The 15,050-nt window shown below is 35.3% G+C and overlaps 1 protein-coding gene across 1 annotated transcript; it reads right to left on the bottom strand.

The window, feature by feature from the left end:
- Positions 1 to 2,920: 2,920 nt before the first annotated feature.
- On the bottom strand, positions 2,921 to 3,903 carry LOC145325508 (uncharacterized). Its single transcript, XM_080168488.1, has 2 exons — positions 3,491 to 3,903; positions 2,921 to 3,121 (listed from the first exon to the last, which is right to left on the bottom strand). Exons 1-2 carry the CDS (start codon positions 3,836 to 3,838, stop codon positions 2,921 to 2,923), a joined length of 549 nt encoding a protein of 182 aa, XP_080024614.1. The 5' UTR covers positions 3,839 to 3,903.
- Between the last annotated feature and the right edge of the window lie 11,147 nt (positions 3,904 to 15,050).

Here is a 15,050-nt window from a genome sequence, read left to right as displayed (position 1 = left end):
ACATGAGTCGGATTTAGAAGTGAAATTGGCATCAAAAATAAAATGTGACTTAATGCAGGATTTGAACTGATCCTTTTCTAAAAAATCGGCGAAGAAAGCATGGGACCTCCAATAAGGAACCACCATAATAGAAGTAAGACCGTTAATTTTTGATATTGTGCGCCAGGCTCTAGATATACAACTAATAGGCGGACAAACATATAAAATTTCTGTAGGATCAATAATTTGGCTGAAAAAATTAACACCGGCAGTATTTGTTTCTGGCCACTTGCTGAAAAAACGCTCGCACTTTGTGTTGTCAGGAGCCGCGAAAGCGTCGATGGTAGGAACCACGCTGAATCTAGACAACACTTGTGAATAAGACTCGTTGTCCAGCGAACACTCGTCGGTGCTGGTCTTCTTGGAGCCCATATCCGCGATGGACAAGTTCTCGTCTGACCGTTCCGACCAGAAACAGAAGATCCGCACGTCTGAAACAAAATAAAAATCATACATGGTTGAAAAAAGTATACAATTATAATAACCGTAATTCCCTGAAAAAAACAACGCGATCGATGGCGATAAATTTCTAAAAATTAAGGGAAAATTCTCACCCCATTTGTGTTGAAGCTCGAAGATTTTTAAAACCATCTCTTGGAGCTGGCGCACTCTTGACCCACGACGCATTATATGACAGAGAGACTGGGAATCAGTCAACCATAGGACCATACGTCCTCTGTTTTCTTTGAGAAACTTCTCGTCAGACGTCAGTAGCTTAAAGATAGCGCTAAGCTCGCGCAAGGTAGAGGATGTTTGTTTTTCGTTGTCGTTGAACGGGAATAGACGAAGGCTGTGGTTGCGCTCGCGTCGCTGACCATGGTGATTAATTCCCTGGCGTCGTCTTTAGGATCCCACCCTTCTAATAAATATGTTTTGTGCGCGGGTTTTAGAATGGTTGTTTGTCTAGATTCATATCTTATAGGTCTGCCGTTATGGGACTCCAAGTAAACCTTACACATATTTAATTCTTCCACCATTCTGGGGGAAATAACCATGTGTGCGTTCCATCCTGATGCTACCACGGCGGTACCCAACAAATGCTGCGATTCTCTAGACACAATTTTCAAAATTTCGCCGTGGGAACTCAACAAGTGAGCGTTTGTGCCGAGAATACTTGCAGTTTGGCGACAAGGGACAGGACTGCCAGAATTGCCTGCGATGATAATTTCGTCGATGTCAAGCTGAAGTTTCGCAATTTTTCGGGCGGGAGCTGTGATGCGCATCTCCACGGTATTTATGATGAAACCCAAATATCTGACGATTTGTGATGGATACACCGTCTTTTCCGTAGCAATCTGCCATGCGCTGCAGGACATCACAAAGAACGTGTACTGTTGATATGTGGAACAACGACTTAATGACACACCAATGTTGCCCCCATCATCCACATAATAAGACACATCTACACTCAGAGAGTGTAGATGTATCTCAATGGGACGGAGCAAACAGGCCATTAATGCTGTTGCATTGCAGTACCCAAAGGGTACTACAATGAAACAGTAATGCTCCATGATGCCAGCAACATTGGTGATGGTGAAGCCGAAGTATTGCCATGCCTCCCTATGCAAGGAGACATGTAAATACATCGACCTTATATCATGCGTTGCAATGAAGCTGCCCCTCTCAATCCTAAAATAAAAAACATGGAATAAATTGAGAAGGACAGCCTCATTGCAACGCATGACGTGCACCGTTGTATCACATATTCGCGACAAACTTGTTCATGTACGACAGACGCAACTTTCCCCAATTATATGTCTGTGAGAAACGCCCTACATTCAGATGAAAATAATACCTGGGTAAAAATGTAGATAAGTCGCTGAGAGGACAAGATTTTGGATCCACATACATATTTGTGCTTCTTGATAAGTCCAAGCATAAACGTTTCTTGAGCTGTCCTATAAAATACGATAATTATAAATTCGTACAACATACGACAAAAAGAAATTTCGTAACTGTTTTACGCAGACACATTATAGAACACGTCTCGATCGTTTGACAAATGTATCATATGAATGACTTAGTATTTTGTAATAAATGATATATCCAAAACCGTATATTATCAATGGACCCCAGAATGTGCTATTACTTATCTAAGATGGCTTTAAAGAATAAACATACATATAAACTATGTGAAAGACATATTGTTAATTAATAACGGAATATGAAAAAAGTAAGAACATAATCAGTTAACAAACCTACCTGACATAACGTCGTATTTAGATGCGACGGACAGAGGAGAATTGACTGTGGCTGGATTGTCCAAACGTTTGATGTATCCTTTTTCCAACCAGTCCTGCACGGTTTCGCGTACAAAATCCATCTCTAACTCTGCTGACTTGTTGTTGTTGAAAAAAGACGGAGGCGGTGGACACGCCGTCCATCTGGGTTTGTAGCCGTGTTCTAGGATATTCACAACTTCTTCACTCGCCCCGAGAATTTGTTTGTAAAACTGTACGGCCTTGGGCTGGCCTATGCCGCGTTCTAGCGGCGAGAATCCTTTATCTATGATCTCCTGGCGTTTGGAATTTATGAAATCTTTGAATTCACGGTCGGATTTAGCTTGAACCGAATCGGAACAAACATTAAGGTCTGTATGGTCTGGCACATTAATAATTGTATCCCTGGAAACATTGTGAGGTTTATGAGATTTGGCCCCAGTTGACATCTTATGTGACCTGTTATTTACAGATCTGTCGTAAGTATGAGGCTGGCTAGAGTGGGAATCGGAATTAACCTGTTTGGAATTGACTGAAGGGCATGATGAAACATTGCTTTGGCTTGATATAAAAGACGACTCTTGTAAATCGTTGCTGCGCCCGGCCTTCGCAGAGGGTAAAATTGTGACAGAGTTTGCTGGCCGAGTAGAAGGAGAATCTAGTCATTTTCTGTCCGCTTTGGATTTCCCCTCGCGTTCCTCTTTGATCCTTATGCGGCATCTATCGACTGTATGATTGTTACCTTGACAATAATTGCAGTAGAATTTTTTGCTTTGTGATTTGCCGTTTCCTTTGCCTTTAAAGCTCGAATAGTTGTTCGACTGTTTGTTCTTTTTGTCCTCCTCTTCCCTTTCTTTGGACTCCTGTTAAACGAATATTGTTATACTATGAAAAAAGGACTTCATTGATTAAAGAACTAAACTTTATAATCTAAAAAATGGCACTGCATTTGTCGTAGCTGTGTTTATAATACCCGTTAAGACGCGACTTATAATATGATAGAGACGTTGTAAAATAATCCTAAATGTATTTTACCAAAATATAGGACAGACACAAACGTATCTCTTAAATGTTTGTGATATAAAAACGCGGTCAATCAAAATTGATCTGTTTATGTGCTCCAGAATAATTATGCTAAATGCCTTGCATCAATATAAAATTTTTTATGTATTGGACTCCCGTGGCAAACTCTGATATTTACGCGGAATAATGTGAGTAAAAAACATAAATACCTTGACCAAAGAATCCCATAATTTGGCTTCTTTGCTGTTCATCTGCATGCCACCTAGATTTACTTGGCTCGCGAACTGAGTGGACACGGACCAGCGTGCGTTTGGCAAGAACATCAGGTTCATGGTCTTCTGCAGTTTTCGAAGAGAATCCATGGCGCTGATTGTATCCTCCATGACCGAGTGGATTTCGGGCGTCAAACGTGCTGGCGCCATCAGAGTGTATAAGCGTCTTGAGCTCTCTTGCAATGCCTGCTCTATGTTCAATGACTCGAACAGACAGGCCTGGAGGAATATCAGATCACTGCGGCCTGCCGTAGGCAGATTGTGGAATAATCCATATTTGCTCATCCTTTCCTGTTGAAGTCCCTATAACATAGAGACAATTAAACTAAACAAAAAATGATCGGAAATATAACTTGGATGGTATAAAAGATGACGTCAACATGGGATATCTTTGTAAATGCGAAAAACTGTGAATTCTGCATTACTTCTGCAATAATGACCACACGTATCCTCAATATTGTAACCAAATATCATTTTTAAAAAACGTGGACTCTGTGTGATTTCAAGAAAAATACCTTTCTAAAAAACAATGCAGAACAAAATTGCGAGTTGTAAAATTTTCCTATGACACATAAAATCGTTCGAATGGCCTTTAGGTTATGCCTGAACATATTGTAAAGGAGCATTGTATGTAAAAAAGAGTAATAGTTAACGATTAAAAATAAAATAAAGTTTTAAACCTACTTGGTAGGTGATCAGGCAGTATTCTGGAACATGGGTCTTGACCAAAACTCCATTCAAACTTCGCAACCTGGGACAACCCATCTGGATGTCTTCCTTCGTTTCGCGCTGGGTTTGGATATAATCCTGTTGTCCTTGACTTTTGCGCCAGGTCTGAAACGCTGTCGGCGGAAGCTGGGGCCTTGATCCTCCTCTTCAGACTCCGGTGTGTTCACCATCCAAGGCTTTACCGGCATGCGTTCTGTCGGGATCGAATCCTCTTGCCGGAGATTTGTAGGTTGGGCCGCACCGACCCAATCCAGCTGGTCGACCGAAGAATCTGAATCAATCTGGTCTGAATCTGCTTCGCACTCTGAAGAGAGAACTTCCGGTTTTTTCCTTTTAGCCGGCGACTCTATTGCTTCTGTGCTTTTACGCTTAGAACTAGAAGCGGTTTTTGTCGTCATAAAGTGTTTTATGAACTCTGACATTTCCTCCATCTTGTTTTTAAGATCCTTGACCTCGTCTGCCTGCGACGTCGACACATTTGGAGTCCCTTCCATTGAAGGTTTAGATTTCTTAGAGGATGAAGACTTGTGAGAATGTTTGGAGGAGTGTGAATCGTGCCTAGGCCTCTTTCTAGGGGGCGTTTTCTCTTTCTCTGATGAACTATTCTTCCTAGGAGAAACAGGCTTCTTATTTTCCTGGTCCTGTTTTTTATTTGACTTTTTATTGTCGTCCAATGGGCCTCCTTCCGTGCTCTTACTTTTTTCCGTTTCCTTCGGTTTTGAGCCTCCTTGTAACTGGTTAATATCGTCCGGAATCTCTAGAAATAAAAAGACAAAATCATGACTGTCCGGCGAATTGACATTTAAACTGAATGCATACTGGAAAAATGTTGAAATATCGAAATTCATATAATTTATCCTCTAGAATAGTGTATGATTGCGATAAATTATTAATTGGTTCCCCCTTTACTAGGTAAATATGAATGGGCCATACATGCCCCCCATTGGACAAAATATGGGATTAAACAGCGAATATTATCCTAATTTAGTTGTAAAATTTTTTAAAAACACAACCCTATTTCGATTCGATTCCCCTATTATTTTTCTCAGAAAAAAACCGTAGAAAAAAAAATAGATTTTTATTCGGTAAAAATTGATTCCTAGCCATATGAATTTGGCGACCGCTGAAGCATATTGTGTCGACACTATAATGATTATTGTTTGATAATGTAATAGTATGCCGATGTAAATCTTATTGCTCTTATCTGCAAATTATATGAAGATCGTCGAAATTAATATACTCAGCTAAAACTAGCCGAATTGTAAAAATTGATATAATACCTATATCTCGCAGGGCGGCGTAAGCCGCAGCGGCATCAGCATCATCGTCTGACTGCATGAAATTCTGAGGTAGCCCAGGCTCAGCCATAATTTAAAAAATCGACGATTTGGTCTGAAAAATAAAAATATAAAATTAAAAATAATATAAATTATTAAAAAATCTACGTTGAATAGAATAACAACCATATATGTAATATAAAATCCATATTTTTATCGATTCAGTGTATGTTGACAAAAAATTGTTATGAAACAGAAAAAATGTCCAACTGTCCCATGATATTAAAAAACTTTACATCGGTTTTCTTGAAAATTGTAAAGTAACACTTATAAAATGTCATTGTTATCTTTAAGAGTAAGGGAAATACAAAAGATAATTTATGTATGCCAAAAAATTGTGAATACTAAATCTGAAAAGAAAATGTAACAATAGAAATAAATTCTTTATAAAAAACGGCCTATTCCTGTAAAAAATTATATGGAGCCATTTCTGTTTTAAAACTTACAAAACATTCTTCTTACTGGCGCCACGATTTCGTAAAATGATCATGAATGAAATATATAGTCTCGCCCTGTAGGGTGGGTGGGATGGTAAAGATAGAAAAATCGTTCTACTTATAAATATAAGACGAAAAAATTTTTTGCTAAAAAATCGTTTCAAATACAACAAAGAATTTTTATAATCACTGTATAAAAAGTCATAATTAAAAACTGACATATTTCATTATATGTCATAAATAATATTAACACTTTATGACTTATAATCCTGATAAAAAGAATGCAAATAAAAAACTGCCGATAAACGACCACGTTGCATTCAATATGTTGTTACTTCGTTGAATCCTAAACTATGACTAGCGGCAGCTGCCCCATGCTGTGTAGTGTGAGTGTGTGTGTGTTCTCCCCCTCCCCTGTGACAGCTGTTCGAAGGCCTAGTTCAACAGCTCCCTCTGTCCGTGACTCCCGCGGAATTAATTCCGTGTAAACCGAACCCCGTCGATGTGTGTCTGTCCCCACTGTGAACGTGTGTGTGTAAGAATGATTGTATGTATGTGTGTGAGCGCTCGCCTAACCCCACCCCCTTCCGTATCTCCCCCCTTACACCAGAAAAGAGAGATAAAGCTGTTCGCTTCCCCTATCACGGAGCCTTATAGCCATACCCCCAAAGGGACAATATGCCTCCTCTCCCGTCACGAAGATAGGGGGAAATAAGAATAAGTCCGGTATAATGAATATGCTGTGTATTCCATCGTCGGACCTTCGAACGATATTCGTTCGGTAAATATTAAAGAATATAATCTGCAGACAAAACTGCGCATCCTCTGACTTAACGATTCAGAGGGAAAAAAGCTGGCTATCGGATAACCGCATATGGCAACGCCGTATTTAAAAAATGCGGTATAACCGCGCTTCCTCTAACAGAACAGTGTAGAGGGGATGACATAAAAAATCGTAAATTTTGTATGTGATCTTTAAAAACTTCTTTGTAAGGAACTAAACGCAAAGCACTTGAGGTAAGGGGACTGGGAATTAATACTCCAGAAAAAGTCATGAAAATAATTTAGGAATATCCTTTTTTATAGGGGGGGGGGGGGAGGGTGTGATGGTACCTTCTATATTAAATAGATATAATCCTTCAATGAAATATATATAAGAAGCTACACAGCATATCTTTGGATATTGCATCAGATAAAGTGATACTCGCAGCTGGTTGTAATAGCAATACCCACCCCCCTCACCTTCTTATTGGATGAACGATATGACCAATTAAAAAAGGTCCATATAAGCAAGCTAAACTGACGACAAATATTGTAAATATATTAATGTGTATCCTAAATCCATTAGACAGACATATAAAAAACCTTCCCTATCTCCGTATATTACAGGGAACCACCAACGCCGGAGAACAAAACGTCGTATTCTAATTGGTCGACTCTAGCGCCGGAGTCAAAACGTCGTGTTGTAATTGGTCGACTCCAGCGGAAATGCTTTGGCTTAAAGCCGAATAAAATGTCAGTCTGTCTCAAATTCTTTCTTTCTAACGCATTAACAGCAGCTTTCTAACCAATTCTTTTTAATTATAAAGAGTGGAATCTTTTACAGAGAAAGATACATAATCCGGTTTACTATAGGAACGCCGGAAAATTTTGTCTCGTGCATTTTTAAATATACGCACAAAAAAAAAGCCAAATGGCGAAAAAGGGTCAATGATTTATTGAAACATAAGCGTGCCGATGATGGGCGTATCGACCCCCCCCCCCCCCCCTGTGGTAAAGGTGGGTGAGTAAATCCTTGATGAAAGATTCTGTTGATATGTATGGTTTATGTCAACTACATAGCTATTATAAAAAGCGGTCGTACCTGACATAACAATTTTTCTAACATATTTTTGAAATAATGCTAGGTTTACTAAATGGCATTAAATAAAAGCTCCATAGCTAATATAATAAAGGAATTTTAATAACTATGTTAACATAAATAAAAGGTGGGGGGGGGGGGGGCTAGATGCGAAGCCAGTGCTATAATTATTCTTTGTTTCTATATGTCTTTTTAATAGAATGATAAATCAAGTTTGTTGCGCTATTGATTTTATCTAGATTTTGCACGCGGGCATCACTTATAAAATCATACTTTTCATTTTTATAAAACTTTGATTTCAAAATATTTGTTTTCAAGTAAGGCTTTGAAATCGATTATTATCCGCAGGATTAGAACTGGGTCTCAGCCATACTAAAAAGCATGTATATCATCGAATTACATACAATTTTCCACGAATATTAGAGAAAAAATCATAAAATTAAAACCAGTTTTGTTCGCCAGGACATTTAAAAAACTGTTGTGGATTTGTTTTTTGTTTTTGTTTTTTTGTGGGGGGGGGGTGTCCCATCCCCCAAGAAATTAGCCTAAAACCACCACAGGACCAGTAGATATATTCCCTGAAGAGTAGAATCCAATCAGTTTAGTGGTTAAGCTTCAGACGGACAGACATCAAGCTACTTTGTATTATAGATAGTCTAATTTGCAAATTTGTAATAGATTTGGAGGTTTTTAAAAAATTCTTTTAAATCATTATTAGCTTTTTTAAAGAAGTAAAAAAGACTTATTTTGTGGGGCGATGTCTCTTGGGAGGTTGGGGTAACCTCCTTCAAAATAGTTATAGCACTTCAATTTCACTGCAATGGAGAATCATATCGGTGCAGCAGTCATCCTGTGGTATAGACAGATCCACAGGAAGACTTTTATACTAAAATAAAGGGTTATAGACCCTTTACGACAAAAATACGACAAATCGCCCCTTAAGGTGCAATATCACGAAAGGGACAAATAAAGTTGTACCTCTGAGGAGTCCATCATGGGGATATCCGTATATCCATTTAACAAACATTTTAACTTATGCATTTTTAACAATTTTTATACAAACTTATACACAATAAGAGGATATAATTTATAATTCTAAATCAATGTATGAATGGTATGAACAAGAGTTTATTAAGATATTGTGTACTAGTGGCTGCTAGACGCATTTCTTGTCAGCTAGGCTAGTAAAACTTGACTAGTGGTTAAAAAGTAGTTCCGTAGAAATTTAGCGATCTATTGATATAACGTAGTATGTACTATACAATGTTTTAGAAATATCCTATTAAGTAAAAAACGAACCAAAAATACAACCACTTTATCCTAGAATATAAAGTAGAAAGTTTTTTTTGTTTTTGTCTGAAGCTAAATATATCGGAAAATGCTGGCCCGAATAAGTTGTACTTTTTAGGAAACCTTTTTAAAATTCTTAAGGTGGTATTATGCTATTTTAGCGACCTCCATCGTCCTCCCCCAAGGGCTAGTTGCAAACAACTATTAGGACAAAAAATGGAGGATGTTTGTCTGACTGTTTGTGACAAAAGATATTTTTAGTTAGTGCATTTCATCAATCCAAAAAGAAATATTTTTAGAAGTAAACCTATTCTTAATTTTTTTAAAAGTTTGTCTGTCCTTCTGTCTGTAATATCTATCATTCTGTAATTCAGGGATAGCCCGAATTTATGAAGATCCTCCACAATTCCTCCCCTTTTTTTCCCTTACTTTTCCCCTCTTGTAGATCAGGAACATAGGATGGTTTATTTTTTAAAACCCATAAATTTTCACTGATTATAAGCAAGTTCAAAATTTGAAATAATTATAACTAAATTAATTTGTATTTCTGCATAATAACATAGCAATATCTAAACGCAACTAATTAATTTTTATTTACATTTTTTATTGTTAGGAAAACATTAAGAATGTTTTTAAAAGCGAAGCTTTTCTATAATTAGGGTCGGTCCGTCCGTCCGTAACGGATAGCTTTTTTCGCTAACTTAGGCATGTTAGAATTGTCCTATCGATTTCAAATTTTCCATGGCGATTCCTTTAGTAGTTAGGTACTATTTAGAAAGCGTAGCAACTCTATAATCATTACCAAAATGTCCGTACGTCTATTTTAAACATGTTGATTTTTTCCTTTTTTAACAACAAATTTTTATGTGATTTAATCATCGGATTGATCTGATTTTTGGTATATTGATTCCTGGGACAACAAAGTATAATGTAATAAACGAAGCAACTCTATAATCAAGTCCTAAAAATGTAAGTATTTTCATAAACATTATAATGTATAAGCAGTTTTTTAACAAATTTACTTACAATTTTGCTTTGACTCTTATACATTTATATTAGGATTATTCAGTTCTGACACTCTACAAGTGTTAATGTCCGTTTGTCCTACCGTTTCAGTGCTTCGCTTTTATGGATGTTGTCATCCTTGTTTAAAATATGTTTTCTACTAATAGAGGTATTTTTTGGTTTAAAAAAATTTGTTGGATATTATTGATGTACATACTATTATCTAACAGAACAAGTATATAGTTAAGTAGTCAGTTCTGGTTCTCCTGTATAACAAACCTCAACAAAACCTATAATTGGCATTATCCAATTTTATTCTATTTAATCACCAACCCTCCCCCCACCCCAAAAACTGCATGGATGTCAGCATGGCTAACTAATAAATGAACGGTGATAATATTGTTGGCAGGGAAAAGAAAAGGGACGATAAACATCCCCTTGTATTTCAAACAAAATTACCACTTATATAGATTCAGTTGTTGGGTGGACACTGTTAGTACCACCCATTATATTTTTATAAAACTTGGAAGTTGCACCAGATGTTGCATGTACTGTAGTCAAACTGTATATTTAATAGTAGATAGATTATTTTTAGGAACTATGGGGCCCGTTAAACAGTTAAAGAGTAGCTGCGCTAATATATATAAAAATGTTTGTAAGAATAGCAAAATGCAAACAGCATTAGATTTGACCAGTGAAATGAAAATGTGTCCTTAATTAAATATACTTATACTAGCGGCTACTCCCCCAAGAGGCCTCTAGTGGCACTCTAAATGTTTTTTTTTATTTCAAATATCACGCTTGGTTTTTTATTAAATGAATAAGTTAGGGTACAATGTTTGGCACTTTCGATATAAGTAAATGATAATAACAAAGCCACAGAATACGATAATACCTTCAGAAAAATCGATGAAAATAGTTTTCATACTAAATTTTGTTTTTTTATATTTTTTCTAAAATGTCATGACAGAAGATGCAAAATGTCGTCTTAGTTTTTTGAAAGGATTAATCTTCTCTGAAATCTAAATTATCAAAATATTTTTTTTGGTAAATGATTATACGATATATGTCAAACATTTTATCAGAAAGAAATATTTAAAATTGTGAAGTAGAAACCTGAATAATTTTTCTTGTGGAAATAGTTTTCTGCAAATGTTGATAAACATATGTCTGCTAGCATTAAGATGTTTGTACTGTCAATACACGTTGGGTTTTATTTAAAGAATTTCTTTAAAATGTTTTTTTTTTTACATTGTATACCAATAACGCAATATTTGCTATCAGAAAACCCCCGACTAAGACTCGCCTACGACCCGATCTTTTAGGATTGCTTTGTAATTTACATTTTTGAAAGTCTTTCAACAGTATACACAGCAAATTCTCTCTTTTTTAACTAACTTTCCGAATAATATACCTAAAGCATTTGAATTGACAAAGGCTATGCTAATATTTTTACCATTCAAGTTTATTTAATATTCTAATAAATAGCGCAACCCTCCAAGTTTATGACTACTTTTCATGAACATATGATCTAAAGAATAAGCTCTGACGCAATGTCATATAAGGATATTATAATATTCATTAAAAAAATTGTTATTTTTGCATATATGTTACATTTTACAGTGTTTTGTTGCTCAAAAGAAAGACAATAAAAAATTATTTCATATTATATAGTTTAAATTACATAAGATAACCTAGAAATAGTAAAAAAATCCCTTTCTTTTTTTGTCGCAAAAGAGAATTCAACAAAGATTTTCATTAAAAAACACCTTAGTGTAAAAATTAAAAAGTTTAAACATGGTCACAAAAAGATTCAATTAGTTTATTAAATGTTTCATTTTCAGCAAATGACGATTAATCTCTATTACAAAGAATAAAGTGTAAAAAGATATTCTCGTTTTAATTTTAAGCAACTTAAAATGCATTTTAATACCTTTTAATGATTTATTTTTTAAAACATCATTTTATAAAATGTTATTGATTTTTAAAGTTATATATTAGAATGTTTTTAAATTTTGTTAACATTTTGTTTTAAATGTAGAAAATTGGTAAATCTAAACATTCAAAAAATGATTTTATTAAATTTTCATCACTTAAATTGCATGTTTGATGAAATTTTCAACTGATAATTCAAGAAAAATTGTTTAAGTTTTATTATATTTTACTTTGAAATGTTAAAAAAATATATTATTGTCAAAAATGTGGAAGTTATACTTTCCTCATTAAAAGACCTAAAACATGCAAATTAACACGTGTAATAAGATTTTTTTTCTTTCAGGTTTAATTTTAAGTAATTATTGATATTTTTTGTAAAAAGGATTTTATATAAAAAGTTTTAAAACTCGAGTTATGTAGTGGCTCTAAAAAAGGTTGCGAATTTATGCAATTTTCTTGCAAAAAAAATTTTCTAGGATTTTAAAAATAGCAAAGGGTGTTATTAGACGTACTTACAGATACAATTGCTAAGTCATTTTGGCCAAACACTAAAATAAAGTTTTGACATCTGAGGGTCTAACCGTGATATATAATTTGAGAAATACTTGTCTATGTTGCGTTCAAGTCTCTACTAAAAGCAAAAATATTTTTTTTTAAATTAGATTTTTCGTGATTTCTCTTGTGAGGGTGATGGCACCCACCCCCAAATTAGTTATATAAGAAGCTACCCTGTTAAGTAGAACCCGATCGGTTCAGCGGTTAGCCAAATCCTTCTGTACAGACAAACAAACATCCTGTAACATTATTATTAGACATCTCATACACAACAAAATAAAATAATAAAATAAAAGTTCTTTATTAATACTTTGCTGTTTTCTGTTTTCTTTGATTTTTTATAAAAGCATCCACACACAACATCTATCTATTCTTATATATAAGTAACTCCTTTAAAGCGAAGCTTACCCTAGGTCCTAAGAAGGTTTATAACTATTTTGGAGGGTATGACCAAACCCCCAAGATAGATCAATCTAGAAAAAAATACCATTTCCCAATAAAATATTTCTAGCATTCATTCGAATCCGTTGGATAAGAACCGGTTCTCAGCCCATGCCTTCGGCACCTCGGGGCCAAAAAACTGGTTTTAATCTTATAATTGATTTATATCCGCGGAAAGATGTTTATAATACGATGCGAGATATAATTATGCTTTTCTTTTTTAACTCAAATTGAAAGTGGAGGTGGGTAGTCGACTCCCTCTCCATAAATTGCCCTAGAGGCATCTAGGTGCGTAGCCGCTAGTAGATAATAAGTATTATTTCTTTTTTTGTCCTTACGTTGATATATGGAAATTCTTGAAGATTCAAATATGTAACAGGATAGTTTATTAAGTATTCCTCTTAGGAATTTTTTTTCTCGTATTCATTCGAATCCGGTGGATAGGAACCGGTTCTCATCCATACGAAAAAACTATGTCCAGCATCGTATTATATCCAGCTTTCTATGAATATAGAAATGTACAATCATAAGATTAAAACTAGTTTTTTTAGCCGGTGACTTCGTCACCTCGGGGCTAAAAAAACTAGTTTTACTCTCATAATTGTACATTCTATATCCGCAGAAAGCCGTTTATAATACGATGCGAGAAATAACTATTCTTAAATTTTTTTCAATTTTATACCCCCCCCCCCCCCCCAACTAAATGACTGGGTTAGGTTAGGCTAGGTTAGGTTATATGGCTAGGGGCGAGCGCCAGCGGTTAGGCAGGCTAGAGGGCCAAGCGCCTGCGGCTAGGCAGGCCAGGGGGCCGTTTTTCGGGGGGGGGGGGGGGGAGGGGTTATACAAATTGTCAAATTTTGAGAAAAATTTCCTAAGAGGATAATACCTAAGTAACTATTGGCTGCACCCCAAGATGAAAGGTATAGCACAACCTAACTATACATTATTTTAATGATTTTCTTTTTTACAAGTTACTTCTTTGCTTTGCGTGGTGTGACCGTTTGTTGCTTTTTCTTTCTTGTTTTTTTTAAAAAGTATTTTATGAACACCGTACGTGAAGTATTGTTGGTATGTTTTTAGATTTAAATCTTCAAGTTCCTTTGTATATTTCGTATTTAATAACCTTAATCCGGACCATGGAAAAAAGAGATAAATGGTCTACGACCCTGTGATGATGATAGTAAGCTATTTATAATATTCAACAAAATCCAGATTTGTACACAAAAAACAATAAATTTTTTTGTTTTAAATTTTCAGATTCAATTTAATGTTGTAATTTATTACAAACTAGCTGCTTCGCATCAAAAAAAGGACCTAGGAAATATTCAGCAAAAAAAATGGGGGGAGTTTTTTTTTTGTTTTTTGGGGGGTTGGGGGTGTCCCACCCCCCAAGAAAATAGCCTAAAACCATCACAGGACCAGTAGATATATTCCCTGAAAAGTAGAATCCGATCGGTTCAGTGGTTACCGAGATCTTAAGCTTCAGACGGACGGACGGACAGACAGATAGACATCATTCTACTTTCTATTATAGATAAAATCATGACAATAAAACTTAAGTTATTAGAAAGAATATTTATAGTACAAATATTTTATAAACATATTAATAATCAAGGATCTGAAGAGTTAGGACAACAAATTATAAATTGATGTATTCCCCTAATTATACCACTTTTTTAGTATAGAATATCGGTTAAATGAATCAAGATTTAATCAAAGTACCCGAAACTTTGAAGTCAACAAAGAAAAGATCGTCATCTCTTCATCCTTTCCTGAATATTATTCGCCAATACCATGATAATTTTCAGAATCAAAATAAATCATCAGGATAATTACTTGGGTTTTACATAAGATTATCATATAATCTTTTTTGATTGTGATTTTATAGGCTCCTATACAAGATAGAC

Source organism: Acartia tonsa, chromosome 8 (assembly GCF_053477335.1).
Source record: "Acartia tonsa isolate MP-2025a chromosome 8, ASM5347733v1, whole genome shotgun sequence".
In the NCBI taxonomy this organism is placed as follows: domain Eukaryota; kingdom Metazoa; phylum Arthropoda; class Copepoda; order Calanoida; family Acartiidae; genus Acartia; species Acartia tonsa.
This window is presented reverse-complemented; position numbering and strand designations above follow the sequence as displayed.

What these genes read in the sequence shown, in the direction of transcription:
- LOC145325508 (XM_080168488.1), bottom strand. Translation starts at nt 3,838, where the DNA reads ATGAGCAAATATGGATTATTCCACAATCTGCCTACGGCAGGCCGCAGT. An exon ending in TATGGGATTCTTTGGTCAAG is followed by an intron (nt 3,122 to 3,490) that starts GTATTTATGTTT and finishes TTCGTTTAACAG; the next exon opens with GAGTCCAAAGAAAGGGAAGA.